At 33.7% G+C, this 14,553-nt stretch overlaps 1 protein-coding gene across 2 annotated transcripts in view; it reads left to right on the forward strand.

Annotated features, from left to right (window-relative positions):
• MMP16 (matrix metallopeptidase 16) overlaps positions 1-14,553 on the forward strand; it is a 290,552-nt gene that overhangs the window by 148,758 nt on the left and 127,241 nt on the right. For both annotated transcript variants that reach the window (XM_032869084.1, XM_032869083.1), the window contains exon 3: positions 3,686-3,808. In XM_032869084.1, the coding sequence (XP_032724975.1) occupies positions 3,686-3,808 (123 nt within the window). The remainder of the gene's footprint in view (positions 1-3,685; positions 3,809-14,553) is intronic.

The following is a 14,553-nucleotide window of genomic DNA, read 5'->3' on the forward strand; positions in this document are numbered from 1 at the left end:
TGAATAATATTAATATACCAACTTTACCTTTAGTATTAGACATTCAATTCATTGATGAGTCGTTAAACACTAATTATTTTTATCCACCAAGAATTTTAAAAATTGTAGTAGAAAGAACCTGACCCCTTATGAAATTAAAGAATGATTTAAATGTTTAGAGTCACATAGAAGGCCCCACGGCCAATTTAGCTCAAATACTGTGTGTCATATTCAGCGGCTTGATGTGCTTCTATCATATTTTGGGGATTTTGCATAATTTGATAAATAATACCTGCTAATATCTCTCTGCCAGAATATTTGGATGCAAATATTGGCAAAGTTAACATAGAGTATTCTCAGTTCAACCAACCCTTATTAAGAGTCATTTGCATTAAATTACTGATAAATATTAGATTATTCCTGTTCTTATGTTTATTTCTTACACTTAAGTCACCTGCTTTATGATTTAGTTTTACATAAAAATACCTACACAATGTCCATGCAATAAGCATTTGTTCAAGGCACACACCTGGGAAGAGTTACAAAGTCTTCAAGAAACATGGGCAGTAAGGGAGATCAACATGAACAAAAAAGACATGCAGACTCAATTCATTTGCTTCATTTGCTTACTGAAGACACTTCACTGGGTACGGGCCCCATTCCTGGCTCTCTGCCTTGATTCCGCTGGTAGAAGATAGAGATACAAATCCAAACACATAGTATAATCCATACTGTGTTGGGATGGTAAATGTAGCTCCGTGAGTTGAATAATGAAGGATGTTTAGGATTCTCAGTGTGAAACAAGAGGAAGTTACGCCAGACAGAGGTCACTGCATACGAAGGCAGAGAGAGGTTTAGGTCTGTAGGAACCTGAGTGGATCTTGGAAAGGGGGGGCGGGGATCCTCCCTAAGTAAGCCTGAATCAGATTCTTTCTATATAAGCATTTCCTACCCATAACATATAGAGAACACATCTGTGCTCTGGGAAGATTTATCTTTAGGAATGAGAAGGATGGCATTAGTGAGAGAGGGAAGAAAAATTTTGGAAGCAAGAGACTATATTCTGATAGATTAAATGTGAGGAGAGAGCAGTGGAAATGTCACCTGGGTGTTAAAACTTCTGGCTGAAATAAAGCATCTGAGGAATTGGTACAAACCTGGGTAGGAAAATCATAATTTTTTATTACATGTAAAATTAGAAATAATGACAGGGTATCTTGACAGAGATATGTTAGCACTTAAGCCATTGTATAGTAATTTTTTTAAATCATGCATGTCTTGCCTTACAGAGTGAACTCAACAAGGGCTTCTTGCCTTGTTTATCTTTTTAGTCACACTTTTTCTTTATATCTCTTAGCATGTTATAAAAGCCGAAAAATATTACAGGATGAATGAATAAGGACTGAATGAGTAAATAAATGAAGAAGTTGGAACATAAGAAAAAATATACATATTTAATGGGCAACAGCCTAGGAAATACATAAAGAATTCGGCAGAGATATCTTTCAGCACAAGAATCTAATACTCATCCATAAAAACCCTATTCTTTGGAACATACAATGCTTCACTGAAAAAAATTTTTACTAGATCCAACATATGCATAGTTTAAAATGGAAATATATTTTAATAAAAATTTTCTTTTCAATTGTTACCTTCCTTTTTAAATTTTATTGATTATTAAAGTAATTTTAGAGAATATGTCCTCATTGGCAATACATTTTATCCCGATAGTAGGTAATTCTCTTTTGCCAAATTTCATCCCATTATCCATTTCAAAATTATTTCTTTTCCCAGAGTGCTAACTTAAATATTTTTCTTAGCAAAATGTACATATAATCACTTCTCACATTTCGTAAATTTATTCATATTTAATAACTATATATTATTTATTCTCTTAGTGCTTTTGGTGAGATAAATAAGCATAAAAACCTGCCTTAGGAATATTACAATTTTTATTGAGAATATAATTAATGAATACACATGTGTAAAAGCCACTTAAATCATAATAACCCCTCCAATGTGTAATATTTGCTAGTTTAATCTATATCTGTATCTTACAATATGTAATAAAAATTAATGATTTTGCATTTAAAAATACAAAGTGTCCCTATCCACTTATTCATTGAATATCTCTTATATTCCAGGGGTTGTGCAAGGTAGTAGGAGTATATAGATCCCCTACCCTTGAGTGTTTACAGTCTAGTGAAATGTCTCTCAAATGAAGTGGTTAAGGAATGCCCTTGGAATATTAGTTAAAAATAGAAGATCTCCATTCTCAACTCTACAGAATTCAATTCTATAGGACCATATAGCCTCCTAGGAGTTGGGAGACTTTAATAAAGGGAAAGCGATTTTCTGAAGTAACTCCACAATGCATTATAAACTAGGATGGGATTTGTTAAGTCTGGTAACCGCAATGTCTGCAGTGTAGAGGCGGAATAAAAAAGGAGAGACGTTTTTCAGTACTTATGGTAAAAGTGTCATCTTTCTTAAAAAGCAAAAGTCATGATTTCATTGTTGTCTCAAGTTATTATTGTGTATTAGAGCTAATTAGCTGATTTATCCATGTAATATAGAAATTATTTCTTTCATTTTCACAAAATGGATATCTTTAGATAGTCATCTCTATAGTCAATTATTTTCCATTTAAAGAGTAAAGAAATTATAAAGTATTTGATGAAATACAGCAAAAATTGATTCTTTTCTCATTTCTACTTTCTGAAGAATATAGCACCATGAAGATTTTGCACTAGCTTTGTTAATTGTTAAATTAAATGTGCTAATGAATCATAAAGCCATTTTATGAGTCACCAAAGAAACACTACTCAAAATCATGAAAATCTTTCTTCTTAGATAAGAAGTGAGACTACACAGAAAATATTATATTTGACCAATGAGACTCTGTATAAAAGAAGTTCCATGACTGTATTTATATAAGTATTAAAAATCAATAAATCAAAAAACAGCATGTTATTTTCCTAATACACTTATGGTAAACCTTGTTTGTGTGATGCTAACACCTCATAATGCAGAAAAAAAATTAAACATTGAATTTGGTTATTAGTTACTGATTTAACAAATGGTTGTTACTTGTAAATTGGGGTAGTGATCAAAGTGAAAAGAAGAAAAAAATGGAGAAAGGCAAATGTTATTTGAATAATTTACTTCTATGTAAGCTAGAAGAGAGAATAGAATATACCCTCTCAAATCCTGAAATGTAAGGACATGTAATATATTTTTTAAATTGTTCAATGTTAAACCTGAGTTAGTGAAACTCTATTTTTAGTTTAGTTTAGTTTAGTCTATTTTTAGTTTTAGTTTAGTTTAGAGTTATTGAAACTCTATTTTTAAAAGTCTCATTTTATGAATGAGACTAGGAATTAGTTACTTACCCAGGGTCTCAAATCTTATGAAAAACAGATTCTAGTTGGAAGATTAAGAGGACCTCATTCTACAGTAAGCTCAAAATGAATTAGAGAAAGAAAAAATATCTAAAAGAGCTGAATTCCAAACCAGTGATTCTTGATCTTTCGGGGACAAAATCTGCTTTCTACTTAGATTCAAATTGCAAGAAAACTGATCACTTTCTTCTTTATGTTTTCCCATTTTCATTACCACTGCCATAGATTAACTTCTCCATTGATTTCCTTTTGAAATTCACGATTAGGGTTGTTGGTAAATAACTGGAAAATACTGCTTTTTGCAGCTGGATGAAGAAGCCTCGATGTGGTGTACCTGACCAGACAAGAGGTAGCTCCAAATTTAATGTTCGTCGAAAGCGATATGCATTAACAGGACAGAAGTGGCAGCACAAACACATCACTTACAGGTATAAGAACTAATGATGAATTACTGTTCTCTCCATTTTTTTCACCACTATTTATTTTGACATTTTGTTTGACATCTTACGCACATTGACTACATGGTAACATGCAATTCTAGAATATAATGTTAATGTAGGGAACTGAGAACTGCCATTGAGAAGAGAATAAATTGCCCATTTGGTGGCCTTGCAAATATTTCTTAAATACTTGATCTCGTCTGTAAACTATATCTTTTAATATTCTTGAAAGAATATCAAATTCTGAGGAACTCTGAGATGAGTATTATAGCACATTACATTCTTTTTAAGCTTTTATTTATTTATTTGAAAAAAAGAGAGCCTGAGAGAGAGAGAGCACACGCGGGGGGTGGGGCAGAGGGAGAAGCAGGCTGAGCAGGGAGTCCGATGTGGGACACGATCCCAGGATCCCAGGATCGTGACCTGAGCCAAGGGCAGACGCTTAGCCAACTGAGCCACCGAGGCACCCATTATGTTCTTTAGTAAGGATTTATAATCTAAAAGTAATCAAATAATAAGTTTATAAATGATTGTCATCTAAACAAAATGTCTTTGAATCTATTAATTAACTTTTAGTATCAGTTCAGTCATTCTACTTTCTATCTTTTTGGCAACAATGCAGACGGATCGTTATTTCTTATTTTGTCTTCAACGAAGGATGCCGAAGGGACTCCAGTGTCTTCCAACCTGGAGGGACAGTTGCTGCTAAAGGAGATGTTCCTATTTATTCATTAATTCATTGAACAACTGTGTATTGAGTCTCAGTTTAAACAAAAACAGTTCTAGGCACTGGGGATATAGAAAGAAATAAAATATGGGGACTCCATTTGTCCTCTTGGAATTTACAGTCATGTGGTTAAGTTGAACAATCATATAAATGTGATGCCTATTACAAAAAGGAAAGAACAGGATGCAAGAGAAATGTAAAACAGGGCCATCCAACCCACTCTAGAAAGCCAGGGAAGGGCTTCCTGAAGAAATGGCCTTTCAGCCAACACCCACAGAGAGAGAAAGCGTGTGTTAGACCAAAGGGCAAGGGAAGAGGCAAGGCACCTCAGGGGAAGGCTAAGATGTCAGGAGTACATGAATAAAAGACATTTATAATTCTTGTTCTTTGTATAAATAACCCTTCACATATGCTTAAGGATAAAATTTAAAACTCAACATATAGATTTTCTACCAATATATCTGGTTTGTGCCATTGGAACTTATTTTAGTTATTTTGAGAACACTTTTCAATGTTATTTTATATTCTTATGCCAATCCTCCCAGATAGCATGCTCCTAGAATTTTTATGCAACACATTTCAATTACTTCTGCAGATAAGAGAAATCAAAGAGGAAGTAGTCTTAAGCCAAGCCCATATAGGAAATGTGACAGGTTAGAAATACACCTTCAGGAGCAACAACAAAGTCTCTCTAAGTCTGCTATCTCTAAGTCTGCTCAACAACATCGCATAGCTACATATAGTTGTAAGGAAATAAAAGATATAAGGACTTGTAAAGAAATAAAACTATCATTAGTAAGTTTATATCACTTTCTATATAGAAAGCACAGAATCAACTCTAGATAATTTTCAGAAATAATCAAAGAATATGGCCGACTTTTAAAAAAAATAATACATTTATGTTTTAGGTAATACAATTTTAGGTTTACAGAAAAGCTGAGCAGATAATACAAGGAGTTCTTATATACTACACCCCCCCCACCACATATACACATGCATAGTTTCTCTTATTAAGATCTTGCATTTGTGATCCATTTGTTAAAATTGCTGAGCCACTGTTGCTATATTATTTCTAACTAAAGTCCATAATGACAATAGGGCTCATAGTTCTTCTAGTCTGTGGATGTCTTCTCATTCTTTTACAGTGTCTTCTGCAGAGCAGAAGTTTTAATTTTAATAAAGTCCAACTTGTCAATTATCGTCTTCCTTTATTGTGCTTTTGGTATTGTATAAAAAAAAAAAAAAATCATTTCCAAACCCAAGGTCACTTAGTTTTTCTTCTTTGTCAACTTCATATCCTATCACCTGAAAAAAAGGAGTTTTGTTTTTCTTTTTCCTTCCCAATGCGTGTATCTTTTTTTTCTTCTCTTTTTTCATCTCTTATTACATAAGGGAGAGCTGTTGAAGGCAAACATCATTGCCTTTTTCCCAGTCTTTAGGAGAAAAGCATCTAGTGCCTCGCCATTAACTATGATGTAAGCTGTAGGCTTCTTTCTAGATGTTTATCAAGTTGAGGAAAATTTTTATTATAAATACGTGTTGGATTTTGTGAAATGCTTTTTCTGCACCTATTCATATCAGATGATCATATGATTTTTCTTCTTTAGCCTTTTAATGTGATGGATTACATTAATTCATTTTCAGTTGAACCAGCCTCTCATGCCTAGAGTAAATTCTACTTTGTCATGGTGAATATTTTTATACATTGTTGGATTTGATTTGTTAATTTTTTGTTGAGGATTTTTATATGCATGTTCATGAGTGATATTGATATGTGTTTTTTTCTTTCTTTTAAAGTCTTTATCTGGGTTAGATAGGAGAGTAATGCCAGCCTCATGGAATGAGTTAGAAAGTTTCTCTTTATTTCAGTTTTCTGGAAGAGACTGTAGAGAATTGGTATGATTTCTAATTGAAATGTTTAGTAAGCCCATTGCAGCTATTTGGGCCTGGTTCTTTTTTCTTTGACAATTATTCATTTTTAATGAAATCTATTTAAATGATGTAGTCTTGTTCAGATTATCTGTTCTCTCTGGGTAAGTTTTATAGATTGTATTTTTCAAAGGAGTTGGTCCATTAAATCTGTATTAGTCTGCTCAGACTGCCATAACAAAATATCATAGCCTGGGTAACTTAAACAACAGAAATTTAATTTTCCAAGTTCCAGAGGCTAGAAGACCTGCTGTCAAGGTTGGTTTTGGTGAGATTTCTCCTTCTGGTTTATAGAGGCTATCTTCTCATTGTGTCTACCTCTCACCTTTTCTCTGTACATATGTGGAAAGAAAGATTTCTGCTGGGATTTTTTTTTTTTCTCATAAGAATGTCAGTCATACCAAATTAGGACCCCACCCTTATGACTTCATTTAACTTTATTTACGTTCCTTAAAGGCTCTCTTTCCAAATATAGTTACAATAGGGTTGGGGCTTCAATTTATTTATGCCAGAGAAAACCTTGTATATCATTGGAGAAAGGATGGGCTCTTTTACTTACTAAGTTCTTCTGTAATAATTGGCTATCTATATAGGAAACAATGAAATTAGAATTCTTACATATAAATTATATTCTTACATATAAAAATTAGTACATATTAATTAGATTAATATGTATAATCAATTTTAAAAGGACAAGCACACAACTCTGCATGTTGATATTTATTGTTTTCATTTCAGATAGTGTCCTTTTTCTGGCCTTATTTCCCGACTTAACAGTATACCCTGTTTAGTGTCTCTGCATACTTAGGTACTGACTACACCATTCATTTATTTTATTTTATTGTCTTGTCTTGTCTTGTATTTATTTTATTTATTTTATTTTATTTATTGTATTATAATGTACTTATTTTATTTTAGATTTTATTTATTTATTTGACAGAGAGAGACCCAGCAAGAGAGGGAACACAAGCAAGAGGAGTGGGAGAGGGAGAAGCAGGCTTCCTGCTGAGCAGGGACCCTGATTCAGGGCTTGATCCCAGGACTCTGGGATCATGACCTGAACCAAAGGCAGACACTTAAATAACTGAGCCACCCAGGCACCCCCTGACTATAGCATTCATTGAAGGAAGGAAGGAAGGAAGGAACTGTTAAGAGCCATTATGTTCAGAACTAATCATAATTCCATTGAAGCTGTGTCCCTATACTGACAATCGTCTCAGCCAGTCTTGAATACTCAAACAATTAGGTGTCTATCCCTATAAACTTCCAGCTTATTGATAAACACATCATGTGGTTAAGAGTCCTATTCTGGAGTGAGAAAGATCTGGATTTGAATCCTGGCTCTGATATTTGCCACCTATAAGACCAGGATCAAGTTATTTAATCTTCTAAATCTCATTTTCCCTGTATGCAAAGTGAGTATGCTAGCTACCTCATGAAGCTTAGGCGATAATTAGGTCAGGTCATGGTGGGGAGAACGCCCAAAAAACAAACCAACAAAAATACCTCAGCACAGTGCTTGAAACATAGTGCTTAGTAAATAGCCAACTATCATCTTGCTTTAACTTACAAGGCAATTAACAGAAATTGATGAGTGTATTCTAATAGAATTATAGAAAGTTGAGGGTGAGAGCTAAGGATATTAAATTTTAAAGTTAGTCTAGGTAACATGTTAAAAACTTGCCCTGTGTAAAATAAGTACTGTATAAGCATGTACTGCCACTTTTATTACTGTATTTAGAAATACTAATGCAAAACATTACATTTTGGCTAAAAAAATTACTTTTAAAAGGATAACGGAAATGTGCCATTACAGAATGAAGCCAGGAGTTGAAGTGGGAGTGGTCGAATCTAGGTTTTATTTGTTGGCGAACTCATTACGAGCCAACAGCATAGTGTGGTTCAAAAAGAACTCAGATGAACAGATTAGACTGATAGAAAGCAAAGTGTCCAAAGTAGTGAGAATGCCAAGTTTTCTCTTTGCTTTGTTGGCCAAGCTTTACCTGATGTATCCTTTTCACTTTGGTCTACCACATTTCCAGCTGCTTCTTGGCAAATTAAAGTCCACCTCTAAAAGAAATCAAAATGCTAAGAGATCTTACAAACAGTCTGCATGAAAAAGGGCTCAATATTAGAGCCAAGGATTCTCAACATGATGGAAAAAATATTTAAAGGAGAAATTTCCAGTTATGTTCAAATACTTAAAGACTTTCAGAAGAACCTAATATTTTGAGCTATTGGAAAATTAAATTATTCATCCTATAAGTCTTCATTGTTGGAAGCATATAAACCAAGCAGTCTATTCACTTGTCAAGGAAATTAGGGACCATTTGTGGAATGGTTGGAAAGTTAGATTATATAATTTTAAAATCTCTTCCTATCTTTAAAAGGTGGAATTGGAAGGAACCTTTTATAATGACTCCATTTGGAGGGAATGTCTAGGCTGCGATGCCTTCCACTTTAATGACCTCAGTGCTTGATGTCTGGAAATGGGAACTTCTGAGGTTGTACCAGAAGAATCATTTAAGTACTGTTAGGGGTATATATAACACTGGCTGATACATAATTTACATGTTGGTAATAGTTATAGTGTAAGTATTGGTAGCCATTCATCTCTTAATTGAACCTTTTTTTTCTTTTTTAAGATTTTGTTTATTCATTTGAGAGAGAGAGAGAGAGAAAGCACAAGCAGGGTGATAGGCAAAGAGAGAGGGAGAAGCAGACTCCCTATTGAGTTGCAACCCCCCAATGTGGGGCTCATCCCAGGAACTGAAGATCATGACCTGAGCTAAAGGCAGATGCATAACCATCTGAGCCACCCAGGCACCCTCTTAATTGAATCTTTATGATCAATTTTTCTTTTGGCAAATTTTGCTTCTTGAGTAATTAGATGTTGTACATTCAATAAATGGTTATTGAACAGCATTATGTGACAGCACTGGAAGTAGATGAGTTAAGCAAGGTCCCCACTCTCATAGGAAATATAGTCGAATGTGGGAGACAGGTGTGTTTAAGTGAATAATTACAAAATAGTATATTGTGGGGTGCCTGGATGGCTCAGTCAGTTAAGCAGCTGCCTTCAGCTCAGGTCATGATTCCGGGGTCCTGGGATCGAGTCCTGCATCGGGCTCTCCTTGCTCCATGGGGAGTCTACTTCTCCCTCTCCTGCTCCCCACTGCTTGTGTTCTCTGTCTCTCACTCTCTCTCTCTCTTTCTCTGTCATATAAATAAATAAAATAATAAAAAAATTGTACATTATATGTTTCTTCAGGACCTTACAGGAACTTCATTACATCAGAGACCATATACATTTTACGTTCCCTAGAACCTAGTAGAGTGCTGCTGGGTATTATGCCCTAATTAAATAGCTTTTGAATAAGTTAATGAATTCTTTGTAGGCTCTGTTTAAACTTTATTCAAAACAATAATAGGAATGTAATGCGTAAGCTCATTTTTAGCAAATATATCTTTATTCCCCATTTATTAAATATTATATAAAATAAGCTTAGCTAAATTTTTTTTCTTTATAAAATCTAAATTCCAAAATAGTATTTTATGTAGTAAGTGTCTCATGGAATATGTACTTAAAGTGCCAGATGCCTCTGTTTTTTAAATTGAGTTTTATTAACAATAGTATTAATAGTTTATTTTATTAAAATTAATATTTTTAAAAATTAAAATATTTTAATATTTAATTAATATTAAAATTAAGTTTTATATATCTTAAAATTATTTTATTTTATAATAACTTAAAATTAATAGTTTATTTTATTAGCAATAGTATTAATTAATGTGATAATAGTGTGTTATATTATATTAACTGGTATTGATTTTCCTAGTAAATTCTCCTTTAGTTAACCTTGATTTTTAGTGAATGTTTGTCTGTGAATGTTTGTGAATTTTTGTGAATGTTTGTGACTCTGAGGATACACATCAGATGTTATTACTTTACTTTAATAATATATGCAGAGTTGGGATACCTGGGTGGCTCAGTGGGTTAAACGTCTGCCTTCGGCTCAAGTCATGAACCCAAGATCTTGGGATCCAGTCCCTCGTTGGGCTCCTTACTCAACTGGGAGCCTGCTTCTCCCTCTGCTGCTCCCCCTGCTTGTGCTCTCTCTCTCTCTGACAAATAAATAAATAAAAATCTTTAAAAAAAAAAAAAATAAAACCCAAAATAGTATGTACTTTAGTCTGCCTTACCTGGAAAACTAGCATCTTGTGAAATCGCAAAATATTTAACGTAAGCTTTTCTAGAGAAAGAGACTCCATATTCAATCTCTATTCTCCGACCATGTCTTGTACAAAAAAGAAAAGTGAAGCCATACAAACATAGTATGAATGAAAATATATTAGTCTATTTAGTTCTCTCTTGATAGAATATTGTAATAGATTCTGGATATGGATCTGAAAATATCTATATAGCTTATTATTTTTACTCTATTATATTCTTAGCAATTTTCTATTTTCCTAGTTAGAGTAAGTTCCATTTAGTTGCCAGTCATTTTTCATAAAATGTTAGTATGCTTTTTTGGACAACTAATTTTTGTCTGTTGAATTGACTAAAGGGTATTTACTCTTGACCATACCAAAATAATTTTGACACAAGTATATATACAACTTCTGGATCTTAACTAGATGCTCAAGTATTCAGTTTTTTTAGTACTTCCTTCAAAATTAGAGATAAAACATTACCCTATCTTTGGAAAAGATTTATCACTCTGTCAAAATTCAGAGAGCAAATAGCCATTGTTAATATATAGAGTTGTTATTAAATAAATTGCTATAGATCCAGTGATGTTGTAACTAGAGAATCCGACTTTCCACAGTAATATTAGGCATAGGGTAATATTTACTATGTCACTAGAGTAACTAATTAGAGTTTACTTCATTTGAAAGGACAAAACCTGTTGCAATGGCCTTGTTTCACATTTCCTATAACATCTGTCCAAATGAACAAATGTGTGATATTTTACATTTTACGTTCTTCTGTTTTACAGAACTAATGAAGCAAAATAATTTCTCCAGTGTCATCAATAAAGAAAACACATACATATTTCAGTGGAGTTTTGTTAGTAAAGGTCTTACTCCTTCAAAATTTACTGTTTCTCTGAATGTCAAATTCTTACACTTTTAAAAAATTATCCTAGAAGCAGCATAGTAAACTTAACATCTCACTTATTGAGATGTGCATGTTTCTACTGACAATATAAGGCAGAGTACAAGCTTCTTTTAACTTTTAATATACAATACAAATATCAAAATATTTAGGTTTTTTTCTTACTTTCATATTAGAGATAAAATAATGCTCCTAACTTTGGGAAAGATTTATTACTCTCTGAAAAAGTTAAAGGGGAAATACTGCATGACTAGTATGTAAAATTGTTATTAAATGAATTGGTAAGGATTCAGTACAGCTGAAGCTAGGGAATTCTGACTTTACATAGTTATCTTATAAGTCAATTGACATACCTTGCCCTCACTACTAGTAGTTCTGATGATAAAAAGGTCAAAAAATTTCCACTTGATCAGCTTTATTATGTAGGATTGTATAAGGCATGGATTATTATGTAGGATTGTATAAGGCAAATTAACATTTGTTAATTTTTTTAGGTAAAAGTTCCAAAATTTAGCAACATGGAAGTTTAAAAAAGAATCGGTGAAATGGTATAATGAAAAAAACCTGATAAAGTCTTCAAAAAATGAAATCAATTGTCTTATTAGAATGAAAAATATGTTCACTCTACTCTGTTTACAGAAAAGCAAAGTGAAAACATTTTCAAATTAGTTCTATTAAATTTTTGAAACAAACTTCCTTTTATTCATTTTATAGCATTTTTTGTTCTAAAAGTATATGTATTAATAACTTTGTGCATTATGTATTAGAACTACTAAGAATAGAAGTCCTATTATTCTTTATACCATATGATAGCTCTGTTCCCCTTATTATTTCAATTATTAGTAAATACAAAATACATCTTAATGGCATAAAAATTCCCAAATTAGTTCTTTGTACTTCATTCAGAACTCTGTACATTCATGTATCAAAGTACACTCATGTATCTTTTAAAGATTTATTTATTTATTTGAGAGAGAGTGAATGAGCGAGAAGACGGTGGGGAGGAGCAGAGAGGAGGAAAAAATCTTAAGCAGACTCTGTGCTGAGTGAGGAGCCCCAGGCAGGGCTTGATCTGACAACACTGAGATCAGGAGCCTGAAATCATGACCTGGAGCTGAAAATGGTTGGAAGCTTAATGGACTGCGCCACGCAGACACCCATTATGTGTATTTATTTACTAATGACATCACAAATACTGTGGTTAAGTATACTTATATACTTAACCAAAGTATATAACTTAAGTATATAAGTATAAACTTTGATTAACCGAAGTTAATTGGGGCCTAGCTTTGAAAAACACCATGATGTATTTACAAATCCAAATGATTTTTTGGATTTTTTTTTTTTTTTAAGATTTCATTTATTTATTTGAGAGAGAGAGAGAGAGAGAACATGAGCTGTGGGAGAAGCAGAGGGAGGAGCAGAAGGAGAGGGACAAGAAGACTCTGTGCTAAGCACCGAGCCCCAACATGGGCTTGATCACAGGACCCTGAGATCATGACCTGAGCCAAAATCAAGAGTCCGATGCTTAACCACCTAGGTGCCCCCACATTTATTATTCTTTATTATGTTGCTACATTTTTCTCAGAACCATTATATACTTATATATATATATATCATACTAATGATTTTTTTTGTAAGATTAGCTTTTATTTTAAAACAAAATAACTTCTTCATTACACATTGAATAATACCAATTCCCATTAATAATACCCTCAGAACACACACTGAAATGATCCAGTTCTTCATGTCTCCCTGCCTACCACTCTGGGACATGTCTCTGTCTTCTCTTGATTGAACTTCCAAAATGTTTCATTGCTTCCATGCTTGTCTCCTTAATCATTTTTCATCAGAAATAGTAATCTTTGTAAACTAGAATAATACCAGGATACTTGTCTGCTTAAAACTCGCCAGTGGTTTCCTTTCATGGAAGATAACTCACTTCCTGCCAGTTGTCTTTAATCTCAAACCGCTGTCCTGAGTGTTCGTTTTACACCAATTCACTGAGCACTCCCATTCTTTGAACTGGCCAAGTGTGTGTGGGCTGCTCACTCTTCCTTCTGGCGAGAAACTAGTACTTTTTAAGCATGTGTGGCTCCATTTATCATCTATTCACCTCACTTTCTCACCCTTACTTATTGCCATCTGTAATTATCTTTTTGATATGGTTGGGTTTTTGTGTGCGTGTGTATCTCTTATCACTAAAATGTTTTACAAGAGCAGAGTCTTACTCGCAGCTGTGTCTCTTATGCACCTAGAACAGTAGCCATTATGTACTACATTCTTTCAAATGTGTCATAAAAATACTTCCCCACTAATGAGGGTCTGCACGGTGGGAATAAAGTAGAAGACTACTGGGAAAATTAATTTAGACAAAATTCAAAGTTACAACATTAATCTGAATGCTCTTCAGCCACAGAGAGGAACTTCAGAGGCTAGCTAGACAGAAGCATCACCAGATGTCTCAATATAGAAATTTACCCTTTCTCAAAATAGAGTTCAGAGCATCACGCTGGAACACATGAAATTAAACCAAACAAGTAAAACAACAATAACAAAATACTGTGTAACATTCTCCTTGAACAGGTTTGACTTATTTTATTCTGTCCGTCCTTTGGCTCAGCTCAGAAAATATGGTGTCTTCCTTGGCACCTCCTTTTCTCTCACAGCCTTTGTCCAACCATCAGTACACCTTGGCAGGTGTATGCTCAAAATTTATCTAAAATCGGTCTGCTTTTCTGTATCTCTACTGGTAGTCACCCCGCTGTCATCCCTCACCTAAAGTTTTGCAAGAGTTCCCAGTAGGTCTCCCTGCTTCAACTCCTACTTCACTTCGATATATTTTCCACGCAATGCTCATTTATTTAAAAAGTGCAAGTCCTATGTCACTTAGCTCATGATGCTCCATTTCTTCCCCTCTCTCTTGGAACAAAAGCCAGACTCCTTACAGTGGCCAGT

This window comes from Lontra canadensis, unplaced genomic scaffold, assembly GCF_010015895.1.
Source record: "Lontra canadensis isolate GAN:19392208 unplaced genomic scaffold, GSC_riverotter_1.0 scaffold37, whole genome shotgun sequence".
NCBI lineage: Eukaryota > Metazoa > Chordata > Mammalia > Carnivora > Mustelidae > Lontra > Lontra canadensis.